The sequence below is a fragment of the Dreissena polymorpha genome, chromosome 1 (genome assembly GCF_020536995.1).
Source record: "Dreissena polymorpha isolate Duluth1 chromosome 1, UMN_Dpol_1.0, whole genome shotgun sequence".
NCBI lineage: Eukaryota > Metazoa > Mollusca > Bivalvia > Myida > Dreissenidae > Dreissena > Dreissena polymorpha.
The window spans coordinates 178,842,961-178,860,350 of NC_068355.1; the positions used below are offsets into that span (position 1 = coordinate 178,842,961).

Consider the following 17,390-nt stretch of genomic DNA (forward strand, 5'->3'; position numbering starts at 1 on the left):
TCCTTCAACTTTGACATTTTTGACCAAAATTTGATGGACAACTGGCAACACGGTATCCTAAAAGCTCCCCGTGAGCACTTTGTGCCCACATCAGCTATAAAGAACAACAACAACAAAAAGGAAAATAAATAAATAGTTGTTCAATTCGTTTAAACAACTATTTATACCAAATTTACAATTACTAATTAAAACAAACATAGGGTGACACACAATACAAGAAGCAGAAATTATTCGCTATTATCCAGAAGAAAAGGTACGAAAACAAAGATTGCATATTTATCATGAAAAATTACAATCTTAATTTTAGTATTCAATAACAATCTGTAACATGTTACACATTTTCATTTCTTAATCATTTATCATAAGAGGCAGAAAGCATTGTCAAGGAGGAAGAATGGTAAGAAAACAAACACTGCATATAAGTAACAAAAGTTTCTTATAAATAATGTTCAGTAAATTACAAGTGTCCATATGCTAGAATGCTGGTCAAAATGTCCAACAATATTTTTTATTCATCATAAATATACACAAACTTAGTTTCATGAAATTAATTAATTATAATTTACTAAATATTAACATTTAAATCTTTAAAATTAACACACACACTATGAAGATGCATTTATATTTGTGTCCGTTATAACAACTTAAGCTAATTTAACATGTATTACATGCAACCATGTTAGGGCTATAAAACTGTGCGTCATACACAGTAAAGTATGGCATATTGACATTGATATATTTCACAGTTAACTGCAGAGAAATTGCGCTATGCGACGATGTGGTTTGATATCAGAATTGAATATAGTCTTTTTCTTGCCATTACGCTTAACAGCAAATCTACACAATGGAACATTAAGGGCGAGTCTATTTTTTGACGGCGGATTGTGCAAGCTTCATGAGATGTGGTGTATCGTAAGACTTTGGTCTCTCAAGGGGCAGGCCCAGCGCGCGATCCCACACGAGAGAAGCCAACACTCCCAGGGCTCTTGACACACCAAACAGAACGGTGTAGTAGTTCATCTCCTTCATACCGTAGTACTGAAAGCAAAGGGCAGATTATTCTTTTCTTATTATTTTGGAGCCAAAAGTCTGTGGCTTTTGGGTTGACAATTTGTAATACAAAGTTGAGGAACATGACCGCATGGAACATTTGTGCCTTTTTCTGGGAAAACAGGGCTAAATGCATGTGCGTAAAGTGTCATCCCCGATTAGCCTGTGTAGTCCACACAGGCTAAGACACTTTGTCTAAACTTGATTTCTGCTAAAGAGACTGTCTATTAACCAAAAATACCATACAAGGGGAAATAGTCATCCCTAATTAACCTATGCTATGCATGCCAATCTGGAACGACACTTTACGCTCATTCCTTAAGGACAATATGTTTGTTACAGAAAAATGATAGTTATAAATGATAGTTGTTTTAAAAAGTAGCTTAGTTACTAATATTAATCGTATTAAAAGACTTGAATTAAAAACAATTAGGGATGTTTAAGACTTCTAAAACATTGATCAATAAACGTAAATGAAACAAGATATTAACCGGTTAACATGTTTCACTGAAGATCTGTTCAGACTCACACACCATAAATCGGATAAATATCTGAAAATGTTTAGGAAAACACTCCAGAAACAAATGATGGACAGATGGACTGAAGAACAGACGAACAAACAATGTGACTGCAATATGCCGCCCTATTGTGGGACATAAAATGAAGATCCCTTACCGTCCTGTAGGAGTACACTGCTGTGTGCGTCCACATTGGGCCATGGGTTGGCCACCTAGAGATGTTTACCTGTAGGAGTACACCTTTGTGTGCGTCCACATTGGGCCATGGGTTGGCCACCTAGAGATGTTTACCTGTATGATTAGACCGCTGTGTACGTCCACATTGGGCCATGGGTTGGCCACCTAGAGATGTTTACCTGTAGGAGTACACCGCTGTGTGCGTCCACATTGGGCCATGGGTTCTGCACCTTGCCCTGTTCCAGGAGTATGTCCGGTACCCACCTTGTAGAGGCTGGAGACCAGCTTGAACATCGGGTCGTTGGGCAGCTTCTTGAGGGCAAACTCTCGCTGACAGGTGAATCGGGGGTCGGTCTTACGCAGCACTGCATGGCCGTAGCCTGGCACAACCTTGAAAAGCAGGTATAACTTACAGGGACTCGTTAATGAGTTTATATAAATTGTAAGCAGCAAGCCTTGCGCTGGAAAACTGGGCTTAATACATGTGCTTTAGGTGTTGTCCCTGATTAGACTGTGTGGACTGCACATGCTTTGCTGCGATGACACTTTATGCCAAGAATTAAGCCCTGTTTTTCCAGAGTGCAGCCTCTGTATCACACTACAACCCACAACACATACTCTCACCACTCTGAGTTCTAATAGACTATAGTACCTTCATATGTATCACAGCACAACCCACAACACGTACTCTCACCACTCAGAGTTCTAATAGACTATAGTACCTTTATATGTATCACAGCACAACCCACAACACGTACTCTCACCACTCTGAGTTCTAAGAGACTATAGTATTTTTATACAGCACAACCCACAACACGTACTCTCACCACTCTGAGTTCTAATAGACTATAGTACCTTTATATGTATCACAGCACAACCCACAACACGTACTCTCACCACTCTGAGTTCTAAGAGACTATAGTACCTTTATACAGCACAACCCACAACACGTACTCTCACCACTCAGAGTTCTAATAGACTATAGTACCTTTATACAGCACAACCCACAACACGTACTCTCACCACTCTGAGTTCTAATAGACTATAGTACCTTTATACACTTTCGATACCCTAAAGAATAATAAATACAGCCAATGTTTAAACAGCATTCAAAAACTGTAAAATAATTATAACTGGTATGACATCAATTTTTGTTGATTTCATTTGTTGACCAATCCATGAGTTTAACACAAACACATGGGAAAATGACCCACAATTTAAAAAGTTTGCAACTCATTTTTTCACAAAACGATAGACAAAAGGCTGCTAGACAAAAACAGGGGAAACAAGCGATGTGTTTGTGAAACACTATGTCCCCATATATATGACCTTTGACCTTGAAGGATGACCTTGACCTTTCACCACTCAAAATATGCAGCTCCATGATATACACATGCATGTCAAATATCAAGTTGCTAGCTTCAATATTGCAAAAGTGACATTAAATGAGCGATTTTGACCCATATATTTGACCTTTGACCTTGAAGGATGACCTTGACCTTTCACCACTCAAAATGTGCAGCTCCATGAGATACACATGCTTGCCAAATATCAAGTTGCTATCTTCAATATTGCAAAAGTTATGGCAAATGTTAAAGTTGGGGCAAACAAATAAACCAACAAACAAACCAACAGACAGGGCAAAAACAATATGTCCCCCACTATAGTGGTGGGAGACATAAAAAGCCCTGTCTACCAAAACCAGTTGTGTGCCTACCTGTCCTGCCTTGAGTGTGTTCCACACGAAGTCCTTCATTTGTTGCTCAGTAATGTTGTCTCCAACCTGTTCTCGTACCTTGGTCAGCCACACCAGCACTTCCTGTACAACAACAACAACGCACTTTCTGTACAACAACAACAAAGCACTTCCTGTACAACAACTACGGTTATAAAAGATCTATCAATGAACTAGATGCCTGTTCCCAACATATTGACATGATGAATGAATGACGCAGTAACAGTTGTTTTATCACCTTTGATCTCTGTGTGACCTTGACATTTGAGGTAAGGAGAAGGATTTTACACAAGACACAGCATCTCATGATGGTGAACATTTCAGTTAATTAAAAATTGCACAATAAATGACAAAGATACAGTCGAATGCAGCAAGTACAAGCTCTGACGCAGACACCTTTATACATTTTACCATAGTGACTGCTATAATGAGATTTCCCTAAACGGGCTTGACAAAAAATCTACAAAAACGGGAAAACAATGTTCAAAGTAACCATGATACTTGAAGAAAATAAGAACATATAAGGCCCTGCTAAAGAAAGGATGCAACTGTGTACCTGGTTAGCCAATCCGTGCAGAGGTCCAGCAAGTCCGTTCATTCCTGCAGCAAAGCTGAGGTAAGGGTCTGACAGGGCACTGCCCACCAGATGTGTGGCGTGGGCACTCACATTGCCTCCCTCATGATCACTGAAAGTTATTTGATTTAGTTTAAACCTACTTATTTTATCTCGATGGCATCGAAAGCCTATGACTTATTGAAATGCTCTTGAGTCTATTTCCTAGGTGGAACCTGTACTTGATTTCTTTGGGAGCGATCAAAAGAAAGCTTCCACAATAGGGATCAATGATCACATCACCTTATGGTTGCTAGGCAGATGCCATACCTGCTATGAGGCACACAAAGGTAGTACTTGGCTAATTACTATATGAGCTCTGATTTTGGCTTTATAAAGTATAAAGTGTTGTCCATATAGGCTTATCAGGGACGACACATTTTGCTTTTATGGTAGTCTATATTTAAAGGAAGTCTCTAGTAAGCAACAATCCAGTTTAAGCAGAAAATGTCGTCCTGGCTTCGCCAGTGCAGACTGCACCGGCTAATTTTGGATGACCTGTAGGCACATGTATTTAACTAAGTTTTCTCAAAACAAGGCTTATTTTATGACTAATCTCCACTCAAGCTATACATGATATGGTCCCGAGAGGTAAGGGGTGAATGGCAGTTTACATTATAAAACAAGAGATGTTTTTGTCAGAAACACAATTCCCCCTATTGTGCCGTTTTGAAGCTATAAATTTGACCTTTGACCTTGAAGGATGACCTTGACCTTTCACCACTCAAAATGTGCAGCTCCATGAGATACACATGCATGCCAAATATAAAGTTGCTAAGTTCAATATTGCAAAAGTTATGACCAAGGTTAAAGTTTGACGCCGCTTTGGGGGCCATATATTTGACCTTTGACCTTGAAGGATGACCTTGACATTGACCTTTCACCATTCAAAATGTGCAGCTTCATGAGATTACATAAATGCCAAATATCAAGTTGCTATCTTTAATATTGCAAAAGGCATGACCAAGTTTTCGGAAGGACGGACAGACGGACTGTCCGACAGTTCAACTGCTATATGCCACCCTACCGGGAGCATAACAACACTGGTACGATACCTGTGGATGGTGAGGTAGAGCCTCATGAGCTCCACAAAGTCCGCGTTCTCATAACCGAGCATGGTGGCAAAGTTCCAGCTCCAGTCCTTCTTCATGTCAATGGCACCTACGGGACTTCCCTCCCGGTACAGGTTACGGTAGATGATGGCCGCAACTGTTGGCAGCTTGGCGATCAGGTCCATCGAGTCTTCGTACGTGTACTGGAAACAAACAGTCAAGACAAGGGTTGGATTGGATTAAGTGTCATCCAAGAATAGCCAGCGCAGTCCACACAAGCTAATTACAAATGACACTTTATGCTTTTATGGAAATTTTTGTTTAAAGAAATTCCCAATTAAAAGACAACAGTACTGCATAACGGGTGCCAACGCTCGGCTGCGGTTGAATTTTTTAATAAATAAAAGCTTGTCAATTTTTTTTTTTTTAGAGATAACAGTGAAATTGACCTTTGACCTAGTGACCCAAATATGGGTGGGGTGTGTAGAACTCATCAAGGTGCATCTACATATGAAGCTTCAAAGTTGTAGGTGGAAGCACTTTGATTTTAGAGCCAATGTTAAGGTTTAAGCACGACGCCTACAGCAGACAACATGACACGACGAGCTGGCTATAACAATACCTCGGGTTTTCTCCTAAAACAGACGAGCTAAAAATGCAGTCTAGGTGAAAGGTGTTTATATTAAGCTTTATAAAAAAATACATACTAATTTTAGATAATTTTTTTTGGACACCTTCAATGTTGAGTTGTTGCGAGTCATTTGTGAGAAATAAATACTTCTTGAATGTTGGCCTCAAATTTGACAACAAAAAACAAACACTGGCTATACCTCCCAATACTTGGTCTTCTTGACTCCGTCAGAGTACGCCTTGGCAAACTTGCTCTCCGTGTTGAGGGCGGTGATGGCTGCACTGAACTGAGACATGGGGTGCAGGTTGCTGGGGAAGTTGTTCAACATCTGGATCACGTGGTTGGGAATGGCCGCACGCTTATTCCACTCTCTGGAAGGAAAGAAACAAACAATGGACCACACTGTTGAAATTTGAGTTTAACCACCAGCATATTTACGTGTTGTCTTACAACATTACTGAGTTTCTAGCTCGCAAAATACTAAAAGACACACATGACTGATCATCGTGTTTCTTCAATAAATTACAAAAGAGAGATTTAAAGAAAAAACATAAGCCGCGCACTAGGAAAATCAGGCTTACCGGTAATGCATGAGCGTAAAGGGTCATCCCTGATTAACCTGCGCGTACACAGGCTTATCAGGGACAACACTTTCCCCTTTCATGGAATTTTTTCGTTGAAAGTAAGTTTCTTCTTAACAAATATCCAGTGCAAGCAGAAAGTGTCGTCCCTGATTAGCCCGTGTGGACTGCACAGGCTTATCTGGGAATACACTTCACCCACATGCATAAGACCCAGTTTATACAAAGCGCGGTTCAAATCTATGAATGGGTCGGTGAAAAATCAGGCCCAAGATTCCTTCTGTGAGAATGGCCGTTTTTCACCAGTTCACTACTTATTTTTTCACATAATGAGTGGGGGGGAGCCAAGACCTCTTCACAAAACCAGGAAAAAAGCCTTGACAGGCCCAGGAAAACCCCAGGAAATACCTGGACACTGCATCAGCCTGTTCCTGGGTGGGCATCTGGCCGGTCAACAGCAGCCAGAACAGGCCCTCTGGCAGGGGCTCCTCACCTGTACCTCCGTTACCTGGAAACACACAAGTTTGAAATATAGTTGTGATATTGGGCCGAAGTTTATGAGATGTTTAAATGTCTTAGCTGAATTTGGGAAAACAAGCAAATTTGTTGAATTGATATCCCCCGCCAATATGCTTCTGGACACAAAAGTGTTATATTTGAAACTTAACAAGATATGTGTTTGTTAGAAACACTATGTCCCCTTCTGCGCTGCTTTGAAGCTATATATTTGACCTTTGACATTGCCATCTTCAATATTGCAAAAGTTACGGCAAAATTTTAAAGTTGGAGCAAACAAACACACAAACCAACCAGCCAACAGACAGGGAAAAAACAATATGTCCCCCACTATAGTGGTGGGGGACATAAACAAGAGCTGTCAGGGGACAGTGCGCTCGACTATTCAAGTGCTTGACAGTATAACGTAAGCCATCATGGAGAGGGGAGGGGGGTGGGTATAATGTGGGTGTGTGATCATTTAATAGATGAACTTTCAAAAATAAGAAAAAAATGGGGGGGGAGGGGGGTTGTGGGGGGGGGGGGAGGAGGTTCTGTGGGTGGGGGGGAGGGGGGGTGTGGGGGATGGTTTGGGTGGATTGCATTGTGGTATGTAAGGTAAGTGTTGTTTTGTCAAACTTTAACATAGATTTATCAATAATATGCATATTCTAAGTATAACAAGAGCACCGCCTTGCGGGTGCAGACCGCTCATCTATTTTCTTTTTAAAGGTGAAGGGACTCTCATTTTCAATCACAAAGGAGGGAGGAGTGGAGTGAAGAGGGGTGTATAGTGTGGGGTTGTGGACATTTATTACATTATCTTCCAAAAAAGCGGAAAAAAAAATAAAAAAATATCGGGGGGGGGGGGGGGGGGGTTGGGGGGGCGATAGGGGGGGGGGGGGGGGGGTTTGGGTGCGATGGTCGGACCGTATTTCAAACATAACCGTTTTTAAAAAAAAATGGGGGGGGTGGGGTATAGTGTGAGGGTGTGGTGGTAATATGTGAGATGATCTTAAAAAAAAAAAAAAAAAAAAAATCCAAAAAAAACATTGGGGGAGGGGGGGGTGGGGTGGGGTATAGTGTGAGGGTTTGGTGGTCATTTGTGAGATGATCTTAAAAAAAAAAAAAAAAAAAAAAAAAATTAGGGGGGAGGGAGGGGGGAGGGGGGGGGGGGGGAGGGGGGGAGGGCACGGAGGATGGTTTGGGTGGAGTCTATTGTGGTATGTCAGGTAAGAGTAGTTTCATCAAAGTATCAATCAAATCTAATCATAAATAAAGAAGTTATGGCAATTTTAGCAAAATTTAATAATTTGACCTTGAGAGTCAATGTCATTCAAAGGTCAAAGTAAAATTCAAGTTGCCAGGTACAGTAACCTCATGATAGCATGTAAGTATTTGAAGTTTGAAAGCAATAGCCTTGATACTTAAGAAGCAAAGTGGATCGAAACACAAAATTTAACCATATATTAAAAGTTACTAAGTCAAAAAAGGGCCATAATTCCGTAACAATGACAACCAGAGTTATGCAACTTGTCCTTTTACTGAACCCTTATGATAGTTTGTGAGTGTTCCAAGTATGAAAGCAATATCTATGATACTTTAGGGGTAAAGTGGACCAAAACATAAATCTTAACCAAATTTTCAATTTTCTAAGTATAAAGGGCCCATAATTCCGTCCAAATGCCAGTCAGAGTTACATAACTTTGCCTGCACGGTCCCCTTATGATAGTTCATAAATCTTGCAAGTATGAAAGCAAAAGCTTTGATACTGTAGGAATAAAGTGGACCTAAACACAAAACTTAATCAAATTTTCAATTTTCTAAGTATAAAAAGGGCAAATAATTCTGTCAAAATGCCAGTCAGAGTTACATTACTTTGCCTGCACAGTCCCCTTATGATAGTTAGTAAGTGTTGCAAGTATGAAAGCAATAGCTTTGATGCTTAAGGAATAAAATGGACCTAAACACAAAACTTAACCAAAATTGTCAATTTTCTAAGTATAAAAAGGGCACATAATTCTGTCAAAATGCATGCCAGAGTTATCTAACTTTGCCTGCCCAGTCCCCTCATGATAGTAAGTAAGTGTACCAAGTTTGAATGCAATAGCATTGATACTTACTGAGAAAAGTGGAACTAAACGCAAAACTTAACCAAAATTTTCAATTTTTTAAGTATAAAAAGGGCACATAATTCTGTCAAAATGCACGCCAGAGTTATCTAACTTTGCCTGCCCAGTCCCCTCATGATAGTAAGTAAGTGTACCAAGTTTGAATGCAATAGCATTGATACTTTCTGAGAAAAGTGGACCTAAACGCAAAACTTAACCAGACGCCGACGCCAACGCCAAGGTGATGACAATAGCTCATAATTTTTTTTCAAAACATAGATGACCTAAAAATGGTCATAATTCTGTCAAAATGCTTGATACAGTTGTCTGCACTTGTTTATAGGTTGGGGTCATGTTGGTAAACATGTATGCAAAATATGAAAGCAATATGTCAAGGGACACAGGAAATATTTGGGGTAGTACGCAAACTTTAACATAGATTTATCAATAATATGCATATTCTAAGTATAAAAGGGGCAATAATTCTGTCTAAATGCTTGATACAGTTGTGTGCTTTTGTTTATAGGTTAGGGTCATGATTGTTAACAAGTATGCAAAATATGAAGGCAATATGTCCAGGGACACAGGAAATATTTGGGGTAGTATGCAAACTTTAACTTAGATTTATCAATAATATTCATATTCTAAGTATAAAAGGGGCTATAATTCTGTCAAAATGCTTGATACAGTTGTCTGCTCTTGTTGATAGGTTGGGGTCATGATGGTAAACAAGTATGCAAAATATGAAAGCAATATGTCAAAGGACAAAATATTTGGGGTAGTACGCAAACTTTAACATTTGCACGCAAACGGACATGCAAACAGAAACGGCAACGCCGGGGTGAGTAGGATAGCTTCACTTTATATATTTCATATATAATAGTAAAGCTTAAAAGCATTTTTTCATGATAAAAAGGGCCATAACTCCGTTATTAACAGATGGTGTACAATGCCATTTGGCGTGCATCATCCTCTTATCCATAGATATACTCATACCAACTTTCAATGAAATCCGCCGAAGCACTTCCATGATACGTCTCCGAACGGACGAAAAGACGGAAGGACGAAAAGATGGACGGACAACGCCAAAACAATATCACTCCGCCTTTTGCGGGGGATAACTAGCACTTCATACAAGCAACCACAAATATTTAAATAATTATTATCACAGAAAATGAAACTATATGAAGTTTCTTTTCCGTTCAAATAATAGAAAAAAGTATATATTTTTCCAAAATATATCTTCCCAATTTAAGATTTCCACAAACTTTTTTTTCATAACATTTAATTATCAAATCCAGCTCTATAAGTTGAACCTTAGTTTAAAAAATATTAAAATAACTTTAATTTTCAATTTCAAAGCATTTTTTAGCAAAACAATCAACAACACTTATTTCACAATTTAAGTCTAACAACGTGATTTATCCCAATTAAAAGGGACCCAGCCCCGTTCCCCAAATGGTGAAAAACAACATTAAAATGTGCCTCATTCTGGGAAAACTGGGCTTAATGCATGTGTGTAGTCACATCCCGTATAAGCCTGTGCAGTCCACACATGCTTAATCAGGGACAACACTTTTTGCCTTGACTGGAGTTTTTTTTTAGAAGAGGCTTCCTCTTAGAACCTTTCCAGAAAAGACAGGCTAATCAGGGACAATACTTCAAGCCTTAATTCGATTTTTTCTGAGACTCCCTTTCAACAAAACAATGCCTTTAAGCGGAAAGTGTAGTCCCTGATTAGCCAGTGCCGAGGATTTAAACACATGCATCAAGACGCATTTTTCCAACAGCAATGTGTTGTTGGGCGAGGTTTATTAATCGTTTATTTTATGTATTCTGTTGGTTTATAGGGAATATATGTGTCTTGTTCTGATAAAACTGGGCATAATACATGTGCGTAAAGTGTCGTCCCAGATTAGCCTGTGCAGTACGCACAGGCTCATCAGTGACAAAACTTTCCGCCTAAACTTGATTTTCGATAAGGAGGAACTTCCTTGAAACTAAAAATACCATAAAAACGGAAAGTGTCGTCCCTGATAAGCCTGTGTGGACTGCATAGGCTTATCTGGGACACTTTAATCACATGCATTAAACCCCCTTTTCACAGAGCACGGATCATATGTAGTTTAAAACTAATAATTGACTTTTTCAAATTATGGATTATTTTCACTCAGTGTTTGTATCCCTATCCAGTTTTATTAGTAAAACTTTAATTATGATTTATCGAAATGAAAACATAACAAATTCTCAATGCTTAAATAATGCATAAGTATTTCTTATCAAATATAATAACAATTTAAGTCAAATCGATGCTGTAATGGGTCAAAACAAGAGTTGTCTCCATAGGATGACATATGCCCCCATATAAACGCTTCGATAGAAGTTATTGAAATGCACTAAGTGACCCCGTGACCTACTTTTTGACCCGACATGACCCATATTCGAACTTGACCTAGATATTTTTTGATCCAACTTCTGACCAAGATTGGCATAGATCGGATGAAAACTATTTGAATTAGAGAGCGGACATGAAAAGTGTGACAGACTGACGGACAGTGCGAAAACTATATACCCCCTTTTCTTCGAAAGGGGCCATAAAAACAACTGCTGTACCATACTTAATGGTGCACAATGCAACACTGAAGAAAAAAATCCTAGACAAAGAAAACTTGCAAATCAAATCCTAGTATTATTCCATGTATAAAGCACACCACCATAAAATTTGAAACTGCGTGTAATACATGTTACAGTATGGTGTGTACCTTTTGGCAGAAGCTTCTGACACTCTGGAATGCTGTAACCGCGGAAACGGATGCCTTCGTTGGCATCCAGGACGGAGGTCTCTGTCACCAGACCCTTGATGCCCCTCATGCCCCCATAAATCTGAAAAATACACTGGTTCTAAATTTCGGAAACTTGTTGCTTAAAACTTCCAGCCAATTAACCCTTTACCACTTAGATACGTACTTCACTCATTTGTAGTCCTTAAGAAATTATATTTAATTTAAGAACTTTCTTACTAGATTATTGTTTTTAATGCTTCATTTCCAGCCCTCAGACACTGATGAGCAACAAACAGCATAAAACCTGAACAGACTGGGAGTTCCTCGCAGACTGCCCAGGTTTTATGCTTTTTGCACAAAGCCATTTCCACTTTGGCTCTGAGTGGAAAAGGATTAAGGTAACTTTCTATTAACATTGAACCCATATCAAATTAATTTTCATAGCTAAGTCATTATCAAACATATGGAATTTTTCGATCATACAAGTTTGTCTAAAATATACACATATATTAAAGAGTTAACAATACAGTTAGATAAACAGCTTGATCCAAATATTTACAGCTGTAAGTTTATCTGGTCGTTTAAATTATGAGCAACAGACTTGGGGAATATTTTCTTGTTTGGGTTTTTTGACGTTTTCTATAGTAATTCAATCATATAGCAGTCTAATATCTGAAACGCACAAAGTTTTGAAACCTCAGGGATATTTTAGCCCCAGTATGAGAAAAACTGGGTTAAAGGTGAAGCAGGATACGGTATAAGGAGAACTTACACTGCCTTGCTATATGAGCTAGCTTTTATAGTGACGCGATAGTGGCTGTCTCATTTGGAACATGGGGGTCCCCGGTTTAATCCCCATTGTGGTTGGGGATTTTTCTGGCTTGGTTACATTGGCTCCCAACGTAAAAAACCCACCATGTGTGTCAAATGTCCCTCAGATGTTGTGGCATGGGGAAATTCATGGAAGAATTTCTCAATTAGAGGGGGTGTCTGTAGCAGGGTTCGGTATAAGGGGAATTTATACTGCCTTGCTATATCTGCTAGCTTTTGATATGGAACCGGGCGGTCCCCGGGGTCAATCCCCATTGTGGTTGGGGATTTTTCTGGCTGGATTACAAAGGCATGATAAGGCCATGATGATGCACTGATTGTGGAAAACGGTCAAATGATCCGAAATGATTTTCAGGAAAGTGAGAAATTTGTACCGAATCCACTGTGACGCTGCCAACCACAGTCTTGCCATGTTCTGCTCGAAACTTTTTCACTTCCTCCTGCTTTTCTGGGATCAGATTGGTCAGCACCTCACGCAGGTTCTGCAAAAGAAAAAACAGTTCATGGGGTTTTTCTGCTATGTTAAAAAGGCTGTAAAACGGACCTGATCTCAAAGCAAATAGACCCAATCCATTACCCAAATTGTAAAAAAAATCCCAATTTCCAATTATTATTTTTTAAAGAAGTGTCTAATGAATATTATATCTAAATTTTATTTCTTAACATCTAACAAAGTACATAGCTGTTATATGATTTTTCCCCAAAATAGCCATGAAAAGGCCAGATGTGCCAATATTTGTTGAAAAAAATATCCAAATTTGGTCCATTTTGTCGATAAAAAATTCCCAAATTTGCCATTTTATCCATTAAAAAAATTCTATTTTGACCAGACTCCTTTTTCAAAAATGCTTAAGCAAACCTGCAGTGTAGGGTTTCCTATGATTTGGTGCCAGATAAACAAAACTGAAATAAATTGCATATTCCCTGTAGGCTCTCATCAGCCTAGCTATTGTCATTGATGAGTAATTGCAGGATTCAGATGATTGTTTTTTGGTCACCATCACAGCCACAATTTCTGTCACCATCACAGCCACAATTTCTGTCACCATCACAGCCACAATTTCTGTCACCATCACAGCCACAATTTCTGTCACCATCACAGCCACAATTTTTGTCAGGACAAAAAAATAAATAACCATGCATAATCACAAAAAAGTACTCTAACCACACACCATTCAACTCATCCAAATAGTCCAAATACTTTTTGAGTTATCACAGGATCCAGATTCTGACTGACAGACAAACCCACAGGCGGACGGAAGAGAAGGAAACCTCTACAACTATTAACCGTTTACCCCTTATACAAATACTTATTTTGACGCATTTGTAGTCCCTAAAAAACTTAAATTTAATGAAATACATTTCATACTAGATTCAAGTTTTAAAGGCTTTATTTCCAACTCTTAGTTACTGATGAGCAGCAAACAGCATAAAACCTGAACAGGATGCAGGTTACTCACAAGCTGTTTGGTTTTATGCTGTTTGCAAAAGCCATTTTCATGTGCTTCTTATGGGGGAAAGGGTTAAGTTACACCAGTAGGGGACTAATAAACCAATAGCAGTCAACCAACCAGACTGTCTTTGGGAAGTTATAATGCTAGTGATAAAGTAACAAAAATAAAGTATTTTAAGTATTTTTCTATTTTGTACAGTGTTTTAAATAGAAATGGGAATTTTCTGAGGCAGATTTAACATCCACTTTACTTTGTATGTATACCCCGGGTAACCCAAGTATGTGAAAGACACATGTTTTGTGCAAATTTAATTTGTTTGCTTGAATCAATCACATTAATGAATGAAACAGAATGTCAGTCAAGCATGTGTTGAGAGTTTACATGAATACTCACTGTTGAAGATGCAGTGGCATATTTGCAGGAACCCAACGTCGACTGAAAATGTAAGCAGATGCATGTCATTATATGGTGTTGTCAATTTTAAAGTAGCTGCAACATTTTCCCGCTAACAGTGATGTTATATAAAATTATGTCATTTTACCGTGAATCAGACATGTTCATAATGTCTCTAGTTGCAATAATTCAACTCTCAGCTTTATAACCCAAAGTGTTGCTGAGAGATGCAATGCGCCGTCGTTTGTACAAAGGTGAAAATTTGATCACTACTAAAAATGATAAGGAACACTGATACTGCAAAAACATATCAACTTTACTTGTTTAAAGCACTAACTCATGCAAATGGTACCATTAAAGCAAAAAATAATTGCTTTTTATTTACTTTGTTATTCTTTCGAACACTCTATCCACCATTATTGGGAAACTGTCATAATGTTGCTGACAAAAAGTGTCGCTATCGGTTAGGTCGCAGTATACCAATCTTTTGCAGATCATGATATTTGATGTAACCTTAGTTGATAACAATATCACACAGGTGTCAAATATTTACACTATTCCAAATTTCAAAATGAAAATGGAAGCAAGAATACAGTATTGAAACATTGTCGTGTTTTTTATAGGTTGCATGCAAAGGATAAAGTCCGTAGGCTGCCATTTAGGTAAATGTAATGTGCATTGAAAGTTTATTCATCGCTTTCCTTAATTGGTTACGAACCATGTCTGTTTATTATTGCACAAACTCTATCTAAAATACCCTCTGGTGGGGTGCAGAAACTTTGAAAAAGGAGGGCTTGAACGGGAGAAATCGTGTATTAACAAGGCAATTCACATGCCGTTCAAGCCCTGTTATGTGTTTTTCATATCCATTGACTGGTCAACGCGAAGTTACTTCCAATTTTTCATTGGATTCAATGAAGTTATTATGAACTGTGTTAATAACTCCAGACTTCAACAACTTTCCAAGCATAAATGGGGAACTGAATAAGCACCAGTTTCCTCATGCATGCAGGGATAAAGGCAATGAATATTTCAATCCACTTTTCAAATTATGCCATATGCACTCTCTTGACAACAACTTTATTTATTGGCAACGTCAATGAAGTTAAGGTTATTTACTCAACACTTTCAAGTGACTCTGCAAATGTAAGTGTTTATGAACCTTCAACGATCCTGCTGCATGCTTGAAATACTTCAGTGACAATATGTTGGCAGTATTAATTTTTAGAAAACTTAGTAGGAACAAAATAAGATGGACCTGTATGAATCATCATCGAATGAAACATCTATGAAAACAAAGACTTATTCTGATGATATATTTATGCGTCACGACCAGTAAATTCCAAAATAATTTTTCATTTCTTACTTTGCGCGGCTGCATTTCAACTTTGCATTAATCCACTGTTTAAACACATTTTCAAACAAAAACTGCCTATCCGAAGGTAAAGCCTCGTCATTTCTGATGACGACCAAGTGAGGCATATGTAAAACACAACCTTGAACTTTATGACGTCATATGAAATAATCGAATTATTTTGTCCATGTCCAATGAACAAGACATTTTATTTTCAATGTTATTTTATTTTGGTATGTGTGATTTGTTTATGCAATAATAGCGAAAATACACATTTTCTCGGACATGATCATCTGCGGGCGCTCTCGGGCACTCTGGTAGGAACGGATTTTTCGAGCGCCCGCAGATGATCATGCACTCGAAAACGTGTATTATCCCTATAGTGATGGTCACCAAATCTGTGTGCAAAACTGCCATTGTGTTTATGAAGGGGTGCATATGAACTCCCAGAGCCGCCATAGCATAAAATATCAAAGGCTCTATGAGTGTGTTTGTATGTCTCTTGAAGTAATAATCTAGTTGAGAGGATTGTCATGGACAAAAACTAAGCATGATATATATTTCACACTGTCGTCACATGCAACTAAAGGCTGTGTGCTGTAAACTGTGATCTGCAATCAAAACTTATGATTCTGCGCAGACATTTGTATCGTGTTCTGAGAAAACTGGGATTAATGCATGTGAGTAAAAAGTAGTCCCAAATTAGCCTGTGCAGTTCGCACAGGCTAATTCAGGGACAACACTTTCCGCTTTTATGGTATTTTTAATTTCAAGGAAGTCCCTCCTTCCTGCAAATCAAGTTTAGGCGGAGAGTGTTGACCCTGATTAGCCTGTGCAGACTGCACAGGCTAATCTGGAACGACACTTAACGCACAGGCATTATGCCCAATCTTCTCAGAACGCGACACATTTGTTTTTTTCCCCCTTCCTGCTTGACAACAAGTGTTGTTCAATAAATTAGTAAGTCCTGAAATCTAAATATGAATCAGTTCTGTCAATGCAAAGAGTAAATCTTGTGGTAATACTTACTTCATGCGAAAAAGTGTTCAAACGAAATCGCCGAAAACTAAACCTGCAGTTTGACACTCACCCCACCCCCTTGGATTTACACCGATCGATTCAAGGTGCTGTCCTTGGCATTGTAATGTAAATGTGTGATACCAAACGACAATAAATTAAATCAAATATCCATAGATGATAATTTTATATTTAATAAGTTGAATCAAATAAATACCTGTTGGTTTAACAGAAGCTGCACTATTTTGTTCCGTAGCAATGCCATTTCTCGGTCAGCGAACTATGCTCTTCTCTCGACACCGGTTTTTGACGGATGTGACGTAACGGTCACGTGCGTTCGAATGGTGCGTTCGTTCTAAATGATTTCGAACGAAAACTTAATGTTTAAGCGAATAAATTTATTTACATGGAAAAGATTTGTATGAAAGCACATGATGAGTGGAAATTAAATCCGACTAATATACTATTATCAAAGCGCCAACATCACTAAAAGTTTAGTATGTAGACATATCGAAATAGATCTACTCGTTATTACAGAGGTCCCGAGAAATCTCAATATGCTTTATTTATTCAACTGTAGGAAGTGATAACATTT

The 17,390-nt window shown here is 38.5% G+C and overlaps 1 protein-coding gene across 1 annotated transcript; it reads right to left on the reverse strand.

The window, feature by feature from the left end:
* Window positions 1-120: 120 nt before the first annotated feature.
* LOC127863276 (citrate synthase, mitochondrial-like) lies at window positions 121-17,150 on the reverse strand. Its single transcript, XM_052402682.1, is given in 12 exon segments — window positions 121-1,038; window positions 1,925-2,005; window positions 2,007-2,135; window positions 3,463-3,564; window positions 4,037-4,166; window positions 5,149-5,348; window positions 5,976-6,147; window positions 6,766-6,865; window positions 11,726-11,846; window positions 12,952-13,059; window positions 14,425-14,466; window positions 17,013-17,150. Coding segments are annotated over 12 exon segments (1,407 nt in total). The 5' UTR covers window positions 17,061-17,150; the 3' UTR covers window positions 121-864.
* Between the last annotated feature and the right edge of the window lie 240 nt (window positions 17,151-17,390).